The sequence below is a fragment of the Balaenoptera musculus genome, chromosome 20 (assembly GCF_009873245.2).
Source record: "Balaenoptera musculus isolate JJ_BM4_2016_0621 chromosome 20, mBalMus1.pri.v3, whole genome shotgun sequence".
NCBI classification, from domain to species: Eukaryota; Metazoa; Chordata; class Mammalia; order Artiodactyla; family Balaenopteridae; genus Balaenoptera; species Balaenoptera musculus.
Window position 1 is genome coordinate 38157779 of NC_045804.1, and position 21712 is coordinate 38179490.

The 21712-nt window shown below is 39.6% G+C and overlaps 1 protein-coding gene across 4 annotated transcripts in view; it reads left to right on the forward strand.

Moving 5' to 3' along the window:
• TADA2A (transcriptional adaptor 2A) overlaps window positions 1–21184 on the forward strand; it is a 45443-nt gene extending 24259 nt beyond the window's left edge. For all 4 annotated transcript variants that reach the window (XM_036837306.1, XM_036837307.1, XM_036837308.1 and 1 more), the window contains 9 exons: window positions 1333–1405; window positions 7262–7325; window positions 8666–8709; window positions 11729–11839; window positions 13350–13421; window positions 15453–15585; window positions 16158–16201; window positions 18344–18417; window positions 19943–21184. In XM_036837306.1, coding sequence (XP_036693201.1) covers window positions 1333–1405; window positions 7262–7325; window positions 8666–8709; window positions 11729–11839; window positions 13350–13421; window positions 15453–15585; window positions 16158–16201; window positions 18344–18417; window positions 19943–20128 — 801 coding nt within the window. In that variant the 3' untranslated portion in view covers window positions 20129–21184. The remainder of the gene's footprint in view (window positions 1–1332; window positions 1406–7261; window positions 7326–8665; window positions 8710–11728; window positions 11840–13349; window positions 13422–15452; window positions 15586–16157; window positions 16202–18343; window positions 18418–19942) is intronic.
• The last annotated feature ends 528 nt before the right edge of the window (window positions 21185–21712 follow it).

Consider the following 21712-nt stretch of genomic DNA (forward strand, 5'->3'; position numbering starts at 1 on the left):
TCGTTGCTACGCCCGGGCTTTCTCTAGTTGCGGGGAGCGGGGGCTACTCTTCGTTGCGGTGCGCGGGCTTCTCATTGCAGTGGCTTCTCCTGTTGCGGAGCACGGGCTCTAGGCGCCTGGGCTTCAGTAGTTGTGGTACACAGGCTCAGTAGTTGTGGTGCATGGGCCTAGTTGCTCCGCAGCATGTGGGATCTTCCCGGACCAGGGCTCGAACCTGTGTCCCCTGCATTGGCAGACAGATTCTTAATCACTGCGCCACCAGGGAAGCCCCAAAAACCTATTTCTTAAGTTTCATTCCACATCTAGGGGGTTTTGAGGTTGTACTATATCAGGGGGTTGGCAAACTTTCTATTAAGGTCCAGATAGTAAATATTTTAGATTTTGTAGACCATAAGGTCTCCTTTGGAACTAAACTTTGCCATTATTATACAAAAGCAGCATAGATAATAGTAAACAAATGAGCATGCCTGTGCTCCAGTAAAACTATTTACAAAAATAGGCAGTGGGCTGAATTTGGTCTATAGGCTGTAGTTTGCTGACCTCTGTACTATATTCACAAGTTTATAAAGAATGATGAATGTGTATAAAAACTACATGTTCTTCATTCAGCCATGGAGTTAAAAGCCATGTGAATGTAGTCACAAGTCTCTTGATTTATCACCTAATCCGCAATTATAGTACTCTTGGAGGTAATTAAAGTTTAGCAAACTACAAACAGTTTTGCTAGCCACACCCAGGTCAGCATTTTGTTCATGGCAGCTGCTATTGTAGAGCTACCTCAGAGACACTACCCCTACAGATTGTAGTCATTGAATAGAACATGAACAAATCTACCCATTGAGCTATGTAAGCAATATTATGGGATAAATAGAGCCCTAGATGGTGGTAAAAAGGTAGATGAATTAATACCAACAGTTTTCTTACCTAAATATTGGTTAGGCCAAAAAGTTCATTCGGGTTTTTCTGTAAGATGTTACGAAAAACCAGAACGAATTTTTTGGCCAGCCCAATAGTTGAAGGGCTAGTAGGAGTTAGATTTTCTTGAGTTATATTTCATGAACAGACTACTTTTAGTTTTTAGAACAATACGTTTGGCTTTATTCCCGGACTCATAACTTTCTCATTTTTTGCTGTCACTTGCTGCCTGAAAGCCTCTCAGTTTTTTCCCATGACTTATTTACTTACGGCAGTTGTCCTGGCCTTGTACCCCATTCAGTACTTTTTAACAAGTGTTTGTTTATATATTTGCCATTTGCTTCTAAAGCATGGCTCCTGTAAAGGCATTACTCAAAGCTGATGGATTTTAGATGGGAATTTTTTTTCCCCAAACAGGAGTTTGACAATTATGCAGAATGGGACTTGAGAGACATTGATTTTGTTGAAGATGACTCGGACATTTTACATGGTAACATTTTATTACAGCCAATGTTTTTATTGATTGCAAACTGTGATGACACTGTATTGGGTGCTAGAAATATAAGAATGAATAAAACATGTCTCCTGCCCCTTATGGGACTCAAATTACAGTGGTTAAGTTGCTGAACTTACCCTGTTGCTGGGATTTGACCATAATGAGACAGATCCTTTGTGATGATGGTGAGAATGTTGATCATATAAGGGTAGTTGGGAATATCCCATCCCTTGGACTGTGTGAGCTTTCTTTTGGCTGAGATAAGCCTACACTGAGGTAATTGGTTAAATGGCCCTCACTGCCTCCTTAAAAGAAAGGGAATCAGGGTGAAGACCTTGGGACTTCAGTAACAACTGCTGATACTAGATGTTCACTATAATTTGTTACCCAAAATTTCCCATAACAGGGGAAAAGAATGGAAGTTCAAGAGTTTTTAGACCAAGATTGGAAATCTCTTGTTTCTCAGAACTGTTGAATTTTTAGCACTTTTGAATTCTCATCTAAGATTAACCCTCTAAGGATTTATGTCAACTCTTTTGTTATAACGTAAATGGCTAATGCCAACAAGCCTTTTAAAAGTGGATGGTTAGACTTTCAGTGAATGTCTTTTTTTCCTTCTTTCCATTTTCAGTGAACTACATATTTAAAATAATCCCCAATCTTCTGTTTCATTTCAGCCCAGAATTGAGGGTGATGCAGTAGGTGAATAATGCTCCTTTGGATTCTGTATTTCCTAAACAACATCTTCATTGCTTTTCTTAAATGTATATCCCAGGTAGGAAAGGCAAGTTAGAATCCTTGTTGAATTTTAAATCAAGTTTTCATGTTGCATTAACTGGTCCTCTGTCACTTGAAGGGGAGTTTTATTCTTCTCTCCGTAGAAGAGCTGACTAGATATTTGTTACATCAGATCTGGGACTAAGAAAGAGTCCTCATAAAAATTTTACCTTTAGAGTTTTTTCTCTACATACTTCTTGAGCAGTTTTCTTTGCAAAATTTCATTTCTCTTCTCCCACACAACTTTAAGGAAAGTCAAAGTGACGTAGATTGAACTAAAAGAGGAAAGCTTTAAAGCAAACTGCTTTAACATTCACTAGAGCCATTGTGTTTGTTCAGTCTTCCATGTCAATCTCTGCTTTTCAACCCTGATAATTCATGTTATTGTCTATTCTCACCTCGTGTGTCATTCTCTTGAAGGCAGTGTGCAGGTTGCCATTCAGTATTTCTCGTCATACACACCAGCTTTAATTAAAATGGTATTGTTTCCTGGCTTGTATCTTTCTTATCCAGAATGCAAAAAAGCAGTTTCATAAATATCATTCTTTTAGATACTATTCAAAAGTACTGAACTTTTGAAAGTCAAAATCTCTAATGTCAGTCATGGCTCAACTATGTAAGGGACTTGCTGAATCACTTCTCCAGGCCCTAATCCAAGGTCTTCATTCTTAAGCCTCAACATTATTAAGAAAACTGTAGTAATGGTTGGTATTTAATTTCACTCTTCATCCTTTGTGGAAGCATGATTTGCAATTTCTGCTGGTGCACCTATGGTCCTTTCTGTAATTAAGTGGGGGCCAAAGGAAAAAAAATCAAAAAGAAGCAATTGATTAGCAAGTTTTATTTCAGTTAGCATTTCAAACCTATAACATACTTTAGTTATTTGTGTTCTTTCTACAGTTTCTACAGCCTTTTAAGTTATTTGATTCTAATTCATTTGAACTAAGAATCAGTTATTGATTGTTATACATAAGTAGTTTTAACAGCGCTTATATAATAATCCCTGCGTCTCCTTTCCCTCCCTGTCTAGTAGTGAACTGTAAGATGTTTAGATGGGTGCTTTTTAAAAGGTGATAGCGTCATAAAGAGGTTTGGCAGGACTGGAGATCAAAGGGATGACTTGCTGGTGCCACAAAGGGATGCTTTGTTTATGGCTCTAAGTTCTCATATTAGCTCCTTTGGCAGTATGACCCACTGTCCAGTTGGGCACATTTTGTTCCAGCAGTTTCTCCTGGAACTCTCAGTGAAGGGGACTAGGAGCCCAAGGAAACTAGGAGGGAATGAGAAGGAGCTTTTTATGCACACCTAGAACAGAAAGAGGGACACATATTTTGTGCACATCAGGACAGTGATTCAACCTCAGGCTTGCTTCTGAGTCACTGTGGTCTTGGGCAAGTCCTTGGAATTTTGCATGCTGTTTCTTTGTGTCCCTGGCCAACAAAGAACGGATGATGCTGATTAGTCAGGGTGAATGTCTCCAATGAAAGGTGGTACATAATTCAGATTGGTGTTATTGCCATTCCATTGTACCATTATACTCTTAATATCACTGAGCATTTATAACATTCCTTTTATGTTTCCTCACTTACAACTACTGGAAGGAAGTAAACTGTTTGCCTGGGCTTTGTATCCCGTCCCCTAGAGAGATTGCATCTAGAAGATTGGGTGATGCCATGAAGCTCTTTTCCTCACCCAAGACTTTTGCTGTGATTCATGGGATTTGTCTAATAAAGGGGGTTTAAATGGTCCATGATAGAGGCCTGGGACACAATGGAGGGACATGTAATTACATTCCACCATACCAGAAGTCTTTCAGAATGGGCCCCCAAAAGATATTGCATGTGAAGTAGTGTCTAAGGAAGAAAATAAGGAGGTTCTGAGATCCCTAAATGACACCTCCTCGTATTTTATTGAAATAAGCAGAAATTATTGGTCCAGACGGAGAGATGCAAAAGACATAACTCGGCGCTCCCTGTGGCATGTTGTGGGATGTCAGTGCAGACACACAGCATAGTTTCCTTTTCCTTAGGGGACATCGCTCTCCATCTGCTTTCATTTGGGAAAATCTCTCCTAAATTTGTGGACTCTTCTTTCTCAGAGTTTCACAGGTGCTAAGCCCTGGGTGCAGCATCTTCTAATCATTGCTGGCCCATAACCCAGGCAAGCAAGAGGCATCATGAGCTCCTTCCTCTGCACTGGGCCTGTGTTTTCAGCACTTCTCAGGGTTGCACATTAGAGCAGTTTACTATCCTTCTATTTGGAAAGTCAATTTCAGCAAAATTCCTTGGCCGGATGTGGATACTCCCCCACTTTTTCCCCTCAAATTTTCTTTCTTTGGTCCGTATTGTCAGCCTTTAGAGCCTTTAACAATTAGTCGATCAGAGGTCCAGCCTGGTCACTGTGCCCATTACCTACCTATTGGCAGTGCCCTTCCCTTGATGGTGATTTAGCTGCTTTATGTTTAGGACTTTTTAGACATAAATGCTATTAATAATAATAGCTAATACATATAGCACTTACTGTTTGCCAGGTACCATTTAAGTCCTTGACACATATGAACTCATTTAATCCTCACAAAACTCTTTGGGTTAGGTGTTATTACTATTACCTCCATTTTATAGATGGGAGAATTGAGGAGTAGAAGAGTAGAAATCTCAAGTAACTTGCCTGAGGTCAAGAGGTAACCTGAAAGTGGCAGGGCCATCTTGAGTCTATGCTTTTAATACTGTGCTATACTTAATGTCTCTGCAACCTTGAACCTTTTTTTTTTTCTTTTTAGATTTCACATTTTTTATCTTCTATAGCTTAACCACATTCCTGAGAAGTGGAAATAGATATTTTCCCATTCTACTTTCAGAGAAATGCACAAAGGAGTGAAGTGACTTGGCTAAGGCTTCCTAGTTGCTGACTTTAACCATTAGGTCACATGGTTGTCTTTCCTTCGTAGCACTACTTGTGTACATCTCGGCCAAAATCTTTGGGGGGAAATGACTTTTAAAAAGCTTTGCTTCTGGGGAATACCTGAGTCACAGGTTTGTGCTTGTGTGCTTGCAGTAGGGATTTTGATTGGCTTCCCTGCAGTTAAGGCCTCTGAGTAGGTTTTCTTGCCAAGCAAGCAGTAAGTGCCTTCTGTCAGGAAAACAGAAACATGTTGCCAGCTATTTTGAACAATGTTAGAAATACACTGCAGTGGGAAGGAGCTGCCTCTGACTTCTGCCCACTTCTTGAAATATTTTAAGGCCAGCCGTTTGGAAACTTTGTTATCAGTCCCCAGTGTGGTCACAGGGAGACTAGTCATCCCCCAAGACTGAGATTTCAGAGGCCTGGCATCGGTGGAGAGGTTATGGGTGCTTTGGGTTTGTTTGTTTTTAAGGAGCTCTGGGTCTTTGCCTGCTTTACTAGACCCTCCAGTCACTTTAAGTAGAATATGAACCTGTGACTCTCATTCTTTCAGTGTCTGCCTCTCATTTCTGTTCTGCCTGCTGTGCTGTGGTCCTCCCTGGGTTATTCATGCAGTTAAGATCTTATAATCAGTTGCTGCTATCTGAGTGTGCTTCATAAAGACAAGGGAGAGCTTCAACTATGAATTTTTCTCTGGGAGAATTCCAGTTCTCCTCCCATTTGTTTCTCTGTGTTCCCTTCCTTCCCTTTGTTCTCCAGAGCCAGTTATACATGTTTAAACTACTGAAATGATCAAGTACCAAAGCCATTTATCAGCAGGATTTATTTATAGAGTTTTTTTGTAACACAGTCTCTTCAGTTTTTTTCTGTTTAATTAAGTCATTCCCACACAAATCTCAAGAAACAACATGATAAGTTAGTGTCTTAGAAAAATTACAGAAATATTTTGTCAAAATTAGCACTAACTTCCACAGGATCTTCAGGTAGTTTCTTTCCTATTGAATTCATCTTATTATTGAGTAGATAAACGAGATAAGGCACCTAAAGAGCCTGGAACATGATAAGTACTCAGTAGATGTTAACTATTTACTTAGCTATTTTATTTGCTTCTCTTTCTGCCTTGAACTGTTGACGTCCTAATTTCTCTTTCTCATAAGAAGTAAAGGTAGAGTCCACTATAAAACTTGCACTTGGTTGTACTGCATGTCAGAGACAGTTCCTCTTCTCCCCATTCCTCCTTCCTCTCCCACCACACAGTTACGTAAAGTGCATCTCCACCGGCACAGCATTCTAGAGCCTATCATTCCCCAGCAGTTGTATTAGGAAACACTGGCAGGGTATGGGGCATTCTGTGGTACCTATGCTTCTATACGGAACACATGTAAATCAAGAAAGAGTTCATTTATAGAAAGAGTTCTGCAACCTGAAAAAAATGTTTGAAAACCATTGCCTTAAATCTTGGACCTGATATTATTGAATTATTTTTAGTTTGTGGGCAGTTATGAGGAAAAATGAAGCAATGTTGTTTAAATTTTTAAACTTGTTAGAAATGAGCAAAAGATCCATGATAGTTAATACTTTTTTTTTAATACTTAAAATTTAAAAAGTATTACAGTCATTCATCTCTTCAGGTCATCCAGCTAGAATTTATGTTATTTTTATCTCAGACCCAAGGGAGAATGGCCTGGATAAAGTATTCCTGGTCATTTCCCAGTGATTGAAGTTATATACAGATGTAGTACATCTGCTCATAGCTCAGCATGTTAGATTTTGGTATTTCTTTCTTCTAATCTGAAACTCTAACAGATGTAATTTCTAGTCCATGTGTTACTAAAGTTCAGATTCCTTGTTGAACTGTTATATGAAAGCTAATAATATACATAGCAAAACATGGTCAAAAGAGATGTTCAGGAAAAAGCAGAAATTGTTATCTATAGCGTAATCCCATATAAACATATACTTAGGAAAAAAGAACTTTACTGTAATTTACTGATATAGAAATTCACTATCCTAGGGTATTTTTGTTTACAAGAGACAGATTTCCTAGACCAGTGAGTGTGGAATAGTTAGCAGTATGAGGCTGAAAGTTTAGGACAGCTTGGGCAAAAGATTTCTTCTTGTCTTGGCTTTATTTATATGTAAGGGTTTGTTTGTTTGTTTGTTTGTTTATAGCTCTGAAGATGGCTGTAGTAGATATCTATCATTCCAGGTTAAAGGAGAGACAAAGGCGAAAAAAGTAAGTCTAGAAAACCATCCTGCCTTCTTTTGGCTTTGGACTATTGACCACATATAGCCCATAAGAACAAGTTCCACTTGGGGCTTATCTTAGGACCTTGAGGAATACACTTAACCTCCTTGGATCTCAATTTTTCCATCTGTTAAAAGAGATAATAATACCTCTCCTTTTCTTGCTTTTTAACCTCCTCCTTCCTTACCCTTTCTTGATGTTTTGGTGACCAATGAATAATATGGATACACTGTTTTAAGGAAAAAAGGAACAAGAAAAATTCAAGATATTATTAAGTTGTTACGCTTAATAATGCTCTATTCTAACTGCTCAGTTTTTATGAGAAGTCTTTTATATACAAGGATTTCAAAGAAATTATGAACAAGTTTCAGTCACTCTTGGTTATTCCTTCTCTTTGCAACAGAACAAAAAACATACATTGAGACTGAGAAATTATGGATCCCAAACCCCTATTGGATTACAGAGACTTTAACAGTTCAGAGAAGGGTATGCGGAGGGTGTGTGTGTATGTATGTGTAGGCATGTTACCATGGTGTTAATAACTAGAGATACAGTGGCATCACAACAAGAAAAAGGAATGGGACTTGGGAGGCACTCTGGAGGGACCAAGACATGATCTAAAGTAAAGCTTACTCTCTGCGTGTCTGGAGTTAGCTTCTAAGAAGCGCTGAAGAAGATTACCCAGCTGTTCTTGTGAGAAGCTTCATTGCTAGTCATGAATACCTCCGGTATAAATCAGAGGTTCCAGACACGTAACACTGCATGGTTTACCTAAATTCTGTTTTGCTTAAAACACGGAATTAGAGCTAGACAGTGTGGTAGAGCTCAGTAGTTGAGGTCTCTATTAGATCTTATGTTTTATGATGACCTTCCATTAAACATGCACAAGATTTATTTCAAACAGCTTCAAGGCATTCTGTGAATGTACAGTTGTAAATGTTGAGTGTGTGATCACAGATTTTCCTTAAACAGCTGTTCTCAATTATCATTTCCCTAAGCTGAATAGATGATATGGACACAGATTCCCTTCTGTTTCATCTTAAGTTACAGACATGTGTTTTTCAGTATTTGTGAGTGCTTATTGATCTATTCATTCATCCAGCAGATAGTTATTGAGAACCTACAGTGCCCAAGGAGAGGAAAAATATATGATGCTTGAGAGCCTAAAATTGTGCTAGAGACTTACTGACCTGCAGAACTTTGTGGGGAGTGACTTCTCTGGACCTCAGTATTCCCCCTTGCAGTGTTTAGGATATCTAATGAAAGCTGTGTGTGGAAAACATTGTTAAATGTGAAACTGATTATCATATGTATGTTTTTCATTCTAGAATTATAAGAGACCATGGATTAATCAACCTTAGAAAGTTTCAGTGTAAGTAATAGTTTTCCTTATTTTAAAATTTCTCCCAACATTATTGAATAGTTTTAAACAAATCATTTATGACAGTAGTTCTTAATCAAAATTGCATATTAGCATCACCTAGGAAGCTTTAGAAATTCTGATGCCTGACAGTCACCTCAGACTAATTAAGTCAGAATCTCTGGAGGTAGAGCTACAGCATCTGTATTTTTTTAAAGTCTTCAAGGCAATTCTGTTGCATCGTAAGAGTTACAAACCATTAATATATGGTCAATAACACTAGCATGAGAATACTTTTTTTTTTAATTAGTATAGTAATTAAAGCATGAATATTAATGGATCATTTTCTGGAACTGGATAGGGTTGTGTTTTGGAATTATATGTTAAATATAAAATAACTGACCATCAGGTTGTGAAAATATTTTTATGGAAAAAAATTAACAGAAAATGATAGCTTTATTTTGCATGGTCGGGGCAAACAAACAAGAAAAGACATTAGCATTGTATGATGATGAAATAAACCTATGATTTTTAAATGATTGCTAACTTTGACCTTACTTTTAAATATTTGGCGATAACCTATGCTGGGCGGAAAGAGTCTCTGTACTTTTTCTTCTTCTACACTGTAGAGTTTGTTCAGAACATAAGAACGATGATATCATAATAATTGCAATATTTATATATGTTTATAATAGTTGTATGTCACAAGACTTTTTTTTTGTAGAAGTACCTAATGATTGTGCTTCATACGCTAATTGATAGAATCTTATAGGGTTTGACACTCTGTGCCAGGAGGGTTCAGGTCAGCCAGTCTTGGGTTAAGTATCAGTTAATAGAGTCATGGTTATAAGTAGGTTACATTTTATGTCCTTTATTTTTTCACTTTCCATTACACACATTATGGTGTTTTGATGATGTCACTTCTAATAGTTACATAATATGTTGTATAGATACATAAATATATAATGACGTGCTTAACCTGTCTTTTATTATTAGATCTTTAGCTTATTTTCAGTGTTTTTCTAATCATTATAAATAAAGCTAAGGTAAACTTGTTTGTGAATAAAGCTTTGTCTGTATTTAAAATTGTTTTTTTAAGATAGATTCCCAGAAGTGGAATTAAATAGGTCAAAGAATATGGTTATTAAAAATGCTTAACACATGCTGCCAGATTGTTTCCTAAAAGATGGTTTTATCAATTTATATTCCTTCTAGCAGTATACAGTATTGCCTATTTAACCACATCCTCATCGAGAGCTGTGGGTTTGCAAAAATAACCCAAGGTCAGATCTCCCTTGCCCTTTCTGTAGACAATAATTGGTCATGTTCTGATAGCCACAGTAGTGGGTTCCTTTGTCTGAATTCCTGGGCTTTCCACGATAGGTCAGTTGATTTTAACCTTTACATAGTAGACCTTGACTCTTGTATAAATTCTGTTCTCAGCTGGTGGACAGAGGTCAGTTTAGCCTCTTTATTCTTTTAACTGTATTTCTTACATACAGAGCTGAGGGGAAGCTCTGTTGCTTCCAAGAAAGAAGTGGTATGTGCGTTGTGGTTTGAGAGGTCTTCAATTGCCATTATACTGAATGTGCATGTGACCTTAATATGTAGGCACAGGAGTTTTTTTCATCAAATTAAAAAATTTTACTCCAAATGTTTCTGTATTATCCCTGTAGAGGGAGGCGGGGGGTTTGGTGGTGAAAATAATCAATTTGTGGCTGCCCATCAAATCAGCTCCTACAATTTGTGGGCAAGAATTTCTCCTGCAAAGAAAGAGATTCATCTGAAAAGAGGACTTATTTAAGTAACTGTCATAAGTGATAGCCTGTATCTTTAGCCTGAGAGTGGACTAAACTAGCCTAGTTACTCTTATTGAAATGACTGAGTAGCAGTTCGAGAGTTCCTGGCCGCTCCAGCCTATCAGTTACTGTTGGTGGGTTTTACTACCCATCTTTTGGCTGATAGCTCTTTTTATTAGAAATTTGGTCAGTAGCGATCCTCAAAGTTGCTGACCCACATGGGTATCCCAAATGGCATATTGGACCATTCGCTTCCATCATAGTGATCAAAATATAACTTCATTAGTAGTACATTAAGTTGTGGTACCTAACTAAGTTTAAAGAAAGGCAAAATGACCCATGTAGAAAGTGAAGAAATAAATGCCTCATTTGAGGATATGCAGTTACAGAGATTTTTATTTTTGGTGGAGCGTGCAAGAGATCACACTTTTTCCAGGCTAATCTACCTCTTCTAGATGAATTAGTATGTCTGCACTTGCCTTGTTCTGCAGAAGTTATTTTTTATTTTTTATTTTTTAAAATTTATTTTATTTGTTTATTACTTTTGGCTGCGTTGGGTCTTCGTTGCCGCGTGCGGGCTTTTCTCTAGTTGCGGCGAGCGGGGGCTACTCTTCGTTGCGGTGCGCAGGCTTCTCATTGCGGTGGCTTCTCTTGTTGCGGAGCACAGGCTCTAGGCGCGTGGGCTTCGGTAGTTGTGGCATGTGAGCTCAGTAGTTGTGGCTCGCAGGCTCTAGCGCACAGGCTCAGTAGTTGTGGCGTACGGGCTTAGTTGCTCCGCAGCATGTGGGATCTTCCCGGACCAGGGCTCGAACCCGTGTCCCCTGCGTTGGCAGGCGGATTCTTAACCACTGCACCACCAGGGAAGCCCTCTGCAGAAGTTAATACCAGAGATTTTGCCCCACATTGTTTCTGAGAACACATGATCTAATCATCTTTCCCATTACTGCCAGTACTTCCTGCCCTTGTATAGATTAAGAGACAGAAAGGTGTGGAGGTCTCCAGGGTGCTCAGCAGTGCAGATGCTCTCCAGTGATAACAACCTCTCTGTGTCATAGTCACTCTGATTCTCTTATCATTATGATTAGTGTGCTGCATTCTTAGCTTTCCAGTTTGCTTCCTGTCATTGGTAAGTTAGTCATATGAGGTTAGGAATAATGTTCTTCCATTTTACTTCTTGTAAAAAAAAAATGCAGAAAACTTAGAGATCTTTATATTCTTTACTTTCTCTGTAGTAATGGAACGGCGGTATCCCAAGGAAGTCCAAGACCTTTATGAAACAATGAGGCGATTTGCAAGGATAGTGGGGCCGGTGGAACATGACAAGTTCATTGAAAGCCATGCATGTAGGTGGTTTTTTAACCTTGAGCAAATATTTGTGCGTGTGTTTTGATGTAAATAGGAGAGATAATGGTGTGTTTTATGTGAAGTTCTGTAAATAAATAAGTGGATTTTTTTGTATTTCTTCCACTTTATTACTATGAGATTAATTTGGGACTTTGGGGGTGGGAGAAGAGAGCTTAAAAAGCCTAGTGGCTTGTTTTCCCCTCAGATAAACAATAGTTTAGTAGTTTTCCCCCCCTTTGTATTATGGGAGTTTTCAAATACATGCAAAAATAGAGATCATAGTATAATGAACCCCCATCTGTCCATCACCCAACTTCAGCAATTATCAACACGTAGCCAATCCAGTTTCATCTTTACCACCCACTCCCCTCCCATCCTCAACTGGATTATTTTGAAGCAAATCATATTATTTTGTTCATAATTATTCTAGTATTAAAACTAGTTTTTTAAGTGGGGACAGAGTTCGATGACTCATCAAGATAGTATACAGTACTTCCATCATTTTCTTGCCTTTTTCCCTGAGAGCTCTATCTAGTTCCCATTTGATTTCTCACTGTAAAAAATTGAAGTTGTTAAGGCAGTAAGGCAGTAAGACTATAAAACAATCTGGACTGCGGGGCTAAGTCTATACCTTTACTCATGAGAGTCAGGTGTTTGACCCCCAAGTTGAGTTCTGGGAAGGTGCTTCATGAAGGCTCGTATCCTGTACTCATCGTGCAGACATTTCTTGCATGACATTGTAGGCATGTATCTGAGCCAGGTTGGTTGTCCTCACCAGACACCCTGTTTGGTTGGCATTCTTTGTGTGATTTATCCTGGGTGATTTATTCTTCACTTCCTGTCCCAGTTTGTGCCATCCCTGGTTTATGTGTCACTCCAAAGAACAACACCCCATGGATTGTCCAGGTGCTTCCTTCATCCTCTGTTTCAAAGCACCCAAATTTGAACGTTCTATCACATAATAACCCAAGCAGTGCAACGTGATCTGTGTGCTCAGAGGAGGCAGAAATCTTTGGTTTATGGAAAACACAATGCTCTTTTGTTCCTATAGGAGAAAAGCTGTAAAGAAACTATCCAGGACTTGAAGCACAGAGCTTTTGTCCTTCCCTTGCAAAAGGGCCACATCAAGTAATACCAGAGACAGGTCTCATAAAAGAATTTGGTTTTGTGACTAGAACTTTTAACAGAGAATAAATAGAGCAGGGAAACTTGGTGATTTAAAAAATTATATTCATTACTTCTGTAGCTAAATGAATTCAACCAGTTCACTATAAGTTTTCTAGGAAGCAGCTGGAGACAGAAGCCAAAAGACAGCTGGAGTACATTTTTGTCAGCTCTTGGGTAAAATTTCTAATGAGATATTAGCAACAGTTAGGATTCCCCAAATGGAATTGCCCAGTCTTTTATAGAAGGCAGAATTACTGAAAATATTCAACAGTTAAAGTGCTCATTAATGTTGATTTTGTTCTTCCAATTTTTCTTCTTTGTTGTTTTCGGGGGGATAAACAGTGGAATTCGAACTCCGAAGGGAAATCAAGAGGCTCCAGGAATACAGGACAGCAGGCATTACCAATTTTTGTAGTAAGTATGCTTAAGCTACACACTAAATCAGAGGGCAGGTCTTCCAAACACATAGAGGGTGTCTCTGTTTGAGGTGCCATGGATTTTTTTTTTTTTAAACAAGCTTTCACATTTCAGAATGAGTTTTCAATCTTTCCCATAAAGTTTCACCTATTTAATCCTTATAAAATACCATGATATGGATTATCTGAGGTGAAATAAAAGTTATGACACAGAGAAAAGAGAGATGCCGTTTTAGGTTTAGGATTCTGTTGCGGTCTCTAAAAAAAAGGATTTTGTATTCCAATTTTTAGCCTCAGCCTTTTTAAATTTAGTGATGCATAGTCTGATCATTCTTATTAAGGGAGCTTCAACTGGTTCTAGGCGCTTGCATCCCAGTTACTTGAGGTAGTGATAATTATATTCATAGCAGCTAACAGTTTACCATGCACCAGGCCCTACCCTGTGCACTTCACCTGGATCGTGTCATTTAATTCTTGTAACAAACTTATTGTTATTTTCATTTAATGGAGAGACTAAAGTTTAAAGTGATTAAGGAGCTAGTTGTAGTAGAGCCAGGTCATAAGGGAAGGTAGTCTGTGTTAGTAGTTAAGAGCTGAGGTCTAGACTTGGACAGCTTGAGTTTGAATTCTGGCTGTTCTTTCACCAGATCTATAATTCTGTTCATTTCAATTTTCCAAGTCTCTTAGAGTTAGTATGAAGATTAAATTAGAGGAACTTCCCTGGTTGTCCAGCAGTTAAGACTCCATGCTCCCAATGCAGGGCACCCGGGTTCGATCCCAGGTCAGGGAACTAGATCCCGCATGCCACAACTAAAGATCCCGCGTGCCGCAACTAAGACCCGGTGCAGCCAAATAAATAAATAAAATAAATATTTTTTTTAAAAAAAAGATTAAGTTAGAGATAATGCATGAAAACATAGCACAATACCTGGCACACAGTAAATCCTCAGTAAATGGCAGTTTCTGTCATTTTGTTGTTATTGTTGGAATGATCTTTGGCATTTCCTCCTTCTTCCTGTTGTTTGAAAGCTATCACCCACTGCTCACAAGATGTAGCCCTGTGGGTATAAGCTCAGCCTACTGTAATGGCTCTTTATTTCTAACAATGGAAACAGTTTACAAAATGAAATTTTATGTGGGGCACTAATCCATAAATAAGATAAAAGTAGAACTACTTTGGTTGAAGTCTGATGGTTCAGGTCATGTGTGGAGCACAGGACCACTGGTATGTGCTGGTGCCCTCGCTCTTCCCCGTAATCCCTGAGATAGTTTCATGGTATCCTGGGCCTCTGTGGAACACGGTTTGAAACCCACTGGTGTGATATTTTGGATCCTGTATACATTTGTAACATGTAGAAAACACTATGCAACTGTTTAGCAAGATGCGTATAAAGACTCTGATACCAGGTTTGGGTTACCTGATATTGGTTGCCTCTGGGAAAGAGGGGAAAGGAATAGTACTGGTCAATGAGGATTTATTTTTATTTGTAATTCTAACTGGTTTTTTAAGGAAGAGTGTATGTGTATAGCACTTGTGTGACTTGGAAAAATATATGGATAGAAAAACATAGAACAGGAAGTAAATATGACAATATTAAAAGTTACTTTTAGGGGATGGAAATATGAGGGACTCCTTGTAATTTTCTGTTTTGGGGATTTTTTTCCCCAAATTTCTTAAAGGTAGAAAAGGAATAAAAATATTTTTATTTCTTGTCAAAAAAGGGATTTCAAACTAGGGGAAATGACTTTGCTCTTAGAAAAATAATTGTGGAAGCAGTTTTGCAAAGGAAATTTTAAAATGACTGGGAATTCCCTGGTGGTCCAGTGATTAGGACTCGGCGCTTTCACCGCGTGGGCCTGGGGTTCAGTCCCTGGCTGGGGAACTGAGATCCCACAAGCCTCGCGGCACAGCCAAAAAAATTTTTAAATTAAAGATTAAAAAAGATGAAGTGTGCTGATGAGTTAGGAAGCCCTTCGGTTAGTTCTGCTGCGTTGTCATTGTAGCTGCAGTGTTTTTTAATACCTCCAGGTGCCAGAACCTATGATCACCTCAAGAAGACTCGAGAAGAGGAACGCCTCAAACGCACTATGCTCTCGGAGGTTCTCCAGTACATCCAGGACAGTAGCGCCTGCCAGCAGTGGCTTCGCCGGCAGGCTGACATGTGAGGAATTAGTCCAGGGGGAAGGAGCAACCTCTTGGAGGATTTGGCCTTTACCTGTATTTTCAGAGAATTCTGTGGGCACCCTATCCTACATGGCAGGGCAGTAATAATTGGGTGACTAGAAGAATTCAGAAAATTTTAGCAGGCTGTCCCAGAAACAGTACCATACTGACAGTTTTGAGAAACATAACTGGCCTCCTAGAATCCTACTTTGCTACTTTGACCTTATTTTTTTTAATTAGTAAATTCCCTCTCCATGCTTTCTGTCTCCCTCTGTATCTATTGGTATGATTTTCATTGAAGAATCATGTTCCTATCCTTTCCCCATGAATGGTCTCTGTGATGTGCCAGGCCAAGAACTCTTCTTAACAAATCCAAGCAATTTCCTTCTCTGGAACAGATTTCCTTTCCTAGGTAGTACAGTTGGGATATCCTGTAAAACATAATACAGTCTGTCTCATTACTTCTCTTCAAAGTAACTGACCTGATAAGTGTCACCCAGTCTCACATGGGCTTTTGGAAATGGCTTTCTTTGATGTGATACAAGTTTAAATTCCTCTTCTTCTTTGTAGTGATTCTGGCCTGAGTCCTTCCGTACCAATGGCTTCGAATTCAGGTAATTATTTTTTGGGCTGGAGCAGGTCTTGATTGTGAAGTTTTCATTCTAGGAATTATGGTAACCCAGCAATCCCTTCAGCCTGTGTGGGAGCTGGGTGCTTAGGCAGAGGAATGGTAATTAAGTGTTATCCCAATTTATGAACATAAGCAAGTTTTTAGAATATTCATGGCCAAACAGGACTTTCCTCAGGTTTGGAGTACAAAGACAGGGGAAGAAAGAAAGAACTCCAGACAGGTGTTTTCTCTATTTTACCAACGTTCATGGGCAGTTAGTTTACTATGACGCTGTCTACCACAAACTTTGAGATTTGTCTCAGGGGATAATTAGAGGCTTTGTATCCTATATGAGCAAAGAAGCATGTTACTTGCCAGAAAAGCAAGACTTTCTTTATAAGTTGGAGACTTAAGGTATTTCTATTTCTTATCTCTTTGGGTATTTCGTCTTTTGAGGTTAGTTTACAGAGCAAGATTAAGCCATATGCTATCTGGGAATCCTTGGTTCTTGGTGATCAGTGAATGGTAGTTTGGGGTGGTATTAGTTGTAGAACTCTGGTCCAAGATCATGGTGTTTCTTTGCCTGTTTTCTTGGTTATCATTCACCCCTGCTCCATATGGTAGATTAGCCACCTCCCCTGGTCAGAACATACAGACTGCTCCACTGATTACAGATTGGACTTGGCAAAAAGATGACCCACTTGCAGTTTTACCATTTTTTGGAAGCTTGGAACAACAGACCTTGTGATCCCATTCACAATCTCTCAGATTCAGGATCTAGACAGGGCTCAGAAAAGGCGACTTTATGGATGATATATTTTTTTTTCATTTATTCCTTTGTTTCAAGTAATAATTTCTTAATATTTAAAGGAGAAAAGAGTGTCTTTCAGGGAATAGCCAAGACAGTTAAATCCAAATTTTTAAGTTTCTTACATACAACCCCTCCCCAATCTAAATACAGAAATACAAATAACTTAATATTGGCTAATTAAAAGGAATGAATGGACGTGACCGAGCTCCTTTGGTATTTGTGTTTTCTGAACCATTCGCACTTGCGAATGTGCTTTGCTGCGTCCTAGGCAGGCATTTGCCTTCCTCACCCCGTGTGTTTAGGTTGAGGCGACCCCTTACTCCTCTTCATGCTCTGAGTTGCTCCTAAGGTAGTGCAGAGGTGGAAGCCTGGATCCCTGATCGTAACCCAGCCCCTGGGAACTTTGGTGAGGCACCGAATGATTGTAGTCTCCCTTTTTGAGCATTTAGGGTACGGCTAGGCCTGTCGGTTATGGAGGAGTCCTCATCCCCTTTGTTGATATTACAGAGAAGTCTGTTTTGCAGTACAGCAGGCTGCAACAGTCCCTCCCCTTTCTCTCCACCACCTAAACGGCAAACCCCATGAAATGTAACGTATTATTCTGCATTTTCTTTTGTTTAACGCACTCCATTCATTCAAGTATACATTCAAAACAAAACCAAAAGGCTTTGCACATCAGGCTTCCTATCCTGGGCAGTGACCTCACGCTTGGGTTCCGTTCTCAGGTGTGTGAGTTCACCTCAGCCTCTGCTTTGCCATATAGTGGCTCATTCCTCTGTGCAGATCTTTCAGGTAAACAGGGCCACTTTGGAAGGAACAGATTCTCCCTCACGTAATAAATAAGGGCCTTTTGCTGGCCTAACACTCTGCCTTTGATCTCAAGGCGAACGGTACGTGGTTAATCACCATGTTTGCCTTGCACTGCTGGCAGAGTGGCAAGGGTTAGGAAATGTCTCTCCCGCAGAGTTGTTATTTCCATTCATCAGCTGTCAGGGCAGGCAACGTATGACCTTTCTTAACTGGACGACATCTGGGCTGTAGATTTTAGAATCTCCCGCTGGTTTAGGAAGAATAGCCATATTTAACATCGAGGTATGTGTGATTATGTGTGTATTTTATCAGAGCAGAGGGCACATGGCTTACCGTTTTTATTTTCAAGTGAACATTGGGGTACCTGTGTTGCCAGATAAACTGAGGCCTGAGGTGTATATATACAGCTATGTATAGTAATCTTGTACCTAACTGGCCTGACTGTGGTGAACTTCGTTATACACTTTACGCCTGAGGGATTGTCACTCTTATGAAATACATGCCTTTTTCTGTCTGTATCTGTAGGTAGACGAAGTGCACCGCCCTTGAACCTCACTGGCCTCCCTGGCACAGAGAAGTTGAATGAAAAAGAAAAGGAGGTAACAAAAAGAAGGGGAGCTGGTTAGAAGAAAGAGAGTAGGGGCTGGTTATTCATTGAGTTGTCATTAAAAACATGTTAGAGGATCAAACCCGTTTTGCTCTGTTCATGTCACACACGTGCATGTACAGCTCTGGTCCATCCCAGAGGTCTGGGTGCTGAAGAGCTGACCTCAGCAGGTCTCAAGGGCTCCTTTCCTGATCACCCAGCCACCATTCACCTCCTGAGAGAAGAACATATGAGATGTAAATCTAAATAATAGCAACTATCATTTATTGAGCATTTACCATGTACTAGATACTGTACTGTGCTTTCTGTCAATGAATTTAATTTTTTTCAAACTTAAAATAACTGGTATATGAAAATGACTATTTCCTATTAGAGTGGGCATTTTCAGAAGTTCTACTGTTATTCCAACAATATGACCATCACTTAAAAGATTGTTGAATTGTCTCCATAGTATGTGTATAAGCATAAAAGAGGAATTCATCATCATATATAGTCACACATTAATTTTGATTAAAAAAGCCATGACCTACTTTTCTTTTACATTATAATCACCGGATGTGTCTTCTTCATATTACTTTTGGCCGTTTCTAAACTTTAAATCCAGCCTCAAAAGGGTCATCATCAAGCGTTGTCAAAAGAATGTGCCGCAGCTCTCAAGTCCATTCCAAGGGAGGATCCTCTTTTGTTCCTCGTGTGCTCCTTTTACGGTTCCCAAGATCAGTGTCTTCATCTGCCACTCCGTATCAGTAATTCAGGTCAGACAGTAAGGAAAAGTCATGGAGTAGGCGCTAGTATTAGTCTTTTATTTTACCCAGTAGGAACAGTAGAGATTAGTTTGGGAGTAGAAGGGGGTGTATGTTATATCCAAGTATTGCTGAAGAAGTATTGCCATTCTGAATCAAGGGTGGAATGGCCTGGAGTTTCAAGCAGTTTTTATCCTTACCCACAAAGTGGTAACCTCAGGCTGTTCATTTCTGAATAATAGCAGGTGAACTGGAATCGAGCCAGCTTTCTAGATTTTTAGCAGTTAAAGTGACCTCTTAGCAAGGTCTCTGTATCTCTTCTCCCTCCAAAGTAGGAAATGTAATCACAAAGTCAGGGACTAAAGATTTACGCCGTTACTAAAAATAATGTGATTGATACTTGGGAACCCAAGTATCAGCAGGCCCACCCTCATGGTGCCCTGTGGCTCTTCCCTGACTGGCTGAGCTGGAAGGTGCCGGGCCTCTACCCCACACCGCTCCTCAGGACACAGACCTGTATCCCTGACAAATCCAGGTGAGCCAGCCGACAGGTGCTGGAGCTCTCCCAGCATCACACTCTGCCTTTTTCTGTCTGTCTTTAGAGAGTATTCTCTCCAAAGAAAAGACAAACTGGAATGTGATCTAGCCACCAGCAGCTCCTATAAATAGTTGGAGGTTGATGTCACTCTTTACGTTTTATTTTGGCTATACCTGCTGGATTAAATTATGAGAATGACAGATGTTAATGTTTATTAAATTTGCCATGTCTTGCAGCTCTGTCAGATGGTGAGGTTGGTCCCAGGAGCCTATTTAGAATACAAATCTGCTCTATTGAACGAATGTAACAAGCAAGGAGGCTTGAGACTGGCACAGGCAAGAGCACTCATCAAGATAGACGTGAACAAAACCCGGAAAATCTATGATTTCCTCATCCGAGAAGGATACATCACTAAAGCCTGAGGCTCTCCGGGCCTGGTGGGCCAAAGGACAGTACGGGCATTCTGGAGTTTTGTTTTTGAGCTAAATTCTCCTTGTAAGAAGAGGGGAAGAACAAAGGAAACCTTAAGTTGTATTAATGTCTACTTTCTTCTCCACCCTGCTTTAAAATACTCCTGTTGTTGGTATTGTGCTGCAGAGTTATGTGCTAGATAAGCTATTATTAATTGTGTGTGGGCATTCATTCCTAACACCTCTTGTAACTAAAACAAGAACCATAGTACCTCACATCACAGTGTTGGTAGAAATAGAACTGAACCAGTCTTTAGTCCCAGGAGTCCAGCGCAGATCCTTGTACTTGCTTGGGAGGTTGGTTTTCTGATTATCTGTTTTGCCTTCAAACATTACAGACAGATTTAAAATAAAGAGGTTAGAGAGAGAGAAAGCTTTCTCTTTCTGTCTGAAGATTCTTTTAAGCTGACAACTTATGTTTATGAGCAAAGAGGAGGAAAATCTCCCCATGATGGTCTTGTCCCAAACTGCATCTTCAACTTTAATGTCTGGCTTTGTAAGCTGCAGTCTGGCTGTCTAATCTGCAGTAGACTTTTAAGGAGGTGGCACTGGATATAAAATGTCTCTGTTATTTTTAGAATTAATGGATTAAAATGTTTTGCTACTTAATTTGTGGGTGTGTCAAATATTCTGGTCACTAAAGCACACTTAGGGGGTTGGATGCATGCCTCATCACGCTGCACTGTCTCTGCTAACATGTGTGTCCTGGGCTCACCCTGTTCTCACCCTTGGCTTCCCTGGATACCAGACCCCTGAGGATGGAGGTGATGCAATTAACCTCAGTGTTGCTTAGATTAAGACCTGAACCCTAATTTCTCAATGGTGAAAGGCTAGCCTACAATAAGAGCTACTTGTAAAACAAAAGGAAAGCCTTTTCATATATGGAACTCACTAGATATGAGGGTGAGTAACCCCACCACATCTGAAACTTGGTCCTCAAATCTTTCTGCACAATAAGAAGCCAAACTCAGAGTCAGGGTTTTCCCTTTTCTGTTAGAAGCAAAGTTGTAATAGAAATACTTCAGAATCTGCACAAATTACCTCCAGTAGCTGACTGATTCTTTAATTCTTTCAACATTCAAAATATCTAATTCAAATATTATATGCTTTGTGGAAGTATCTGCTCAAACTTCTTGACTGCTGTAAATATGCATGCAGTTTGCTAATAGACTTCATCTAGGGGGTAACAAATGAAAAGGAAACTCTTAGGATCTGAGGGAAATAGAATAAAGGACTTCAGTGTTTCAAAAGGGCGGCTTGTGGTTTTCTTGATGTAGTCCTGTCTCTTAGAAAACGTATTCTACCACCAGCATCACCCTGAGTTGCTTATAAAGGGGTTGCCTCTTATCCTTGGAAGGTAAGTCCTGTTCTAAAAGTGCATTAGACATCTATGTCAGGTGATGTCTGCTGTAGTCTGAAGAGTCCTTGATCTTGATTAAGGAAGGCTTCCTGGGAGAGGTGCGCTTTTGAGGCAATGATAAGATGGAGATGAGAGAAATAAAATGGCAGATGGAAGTGGGAGACTGCTCCAGACGT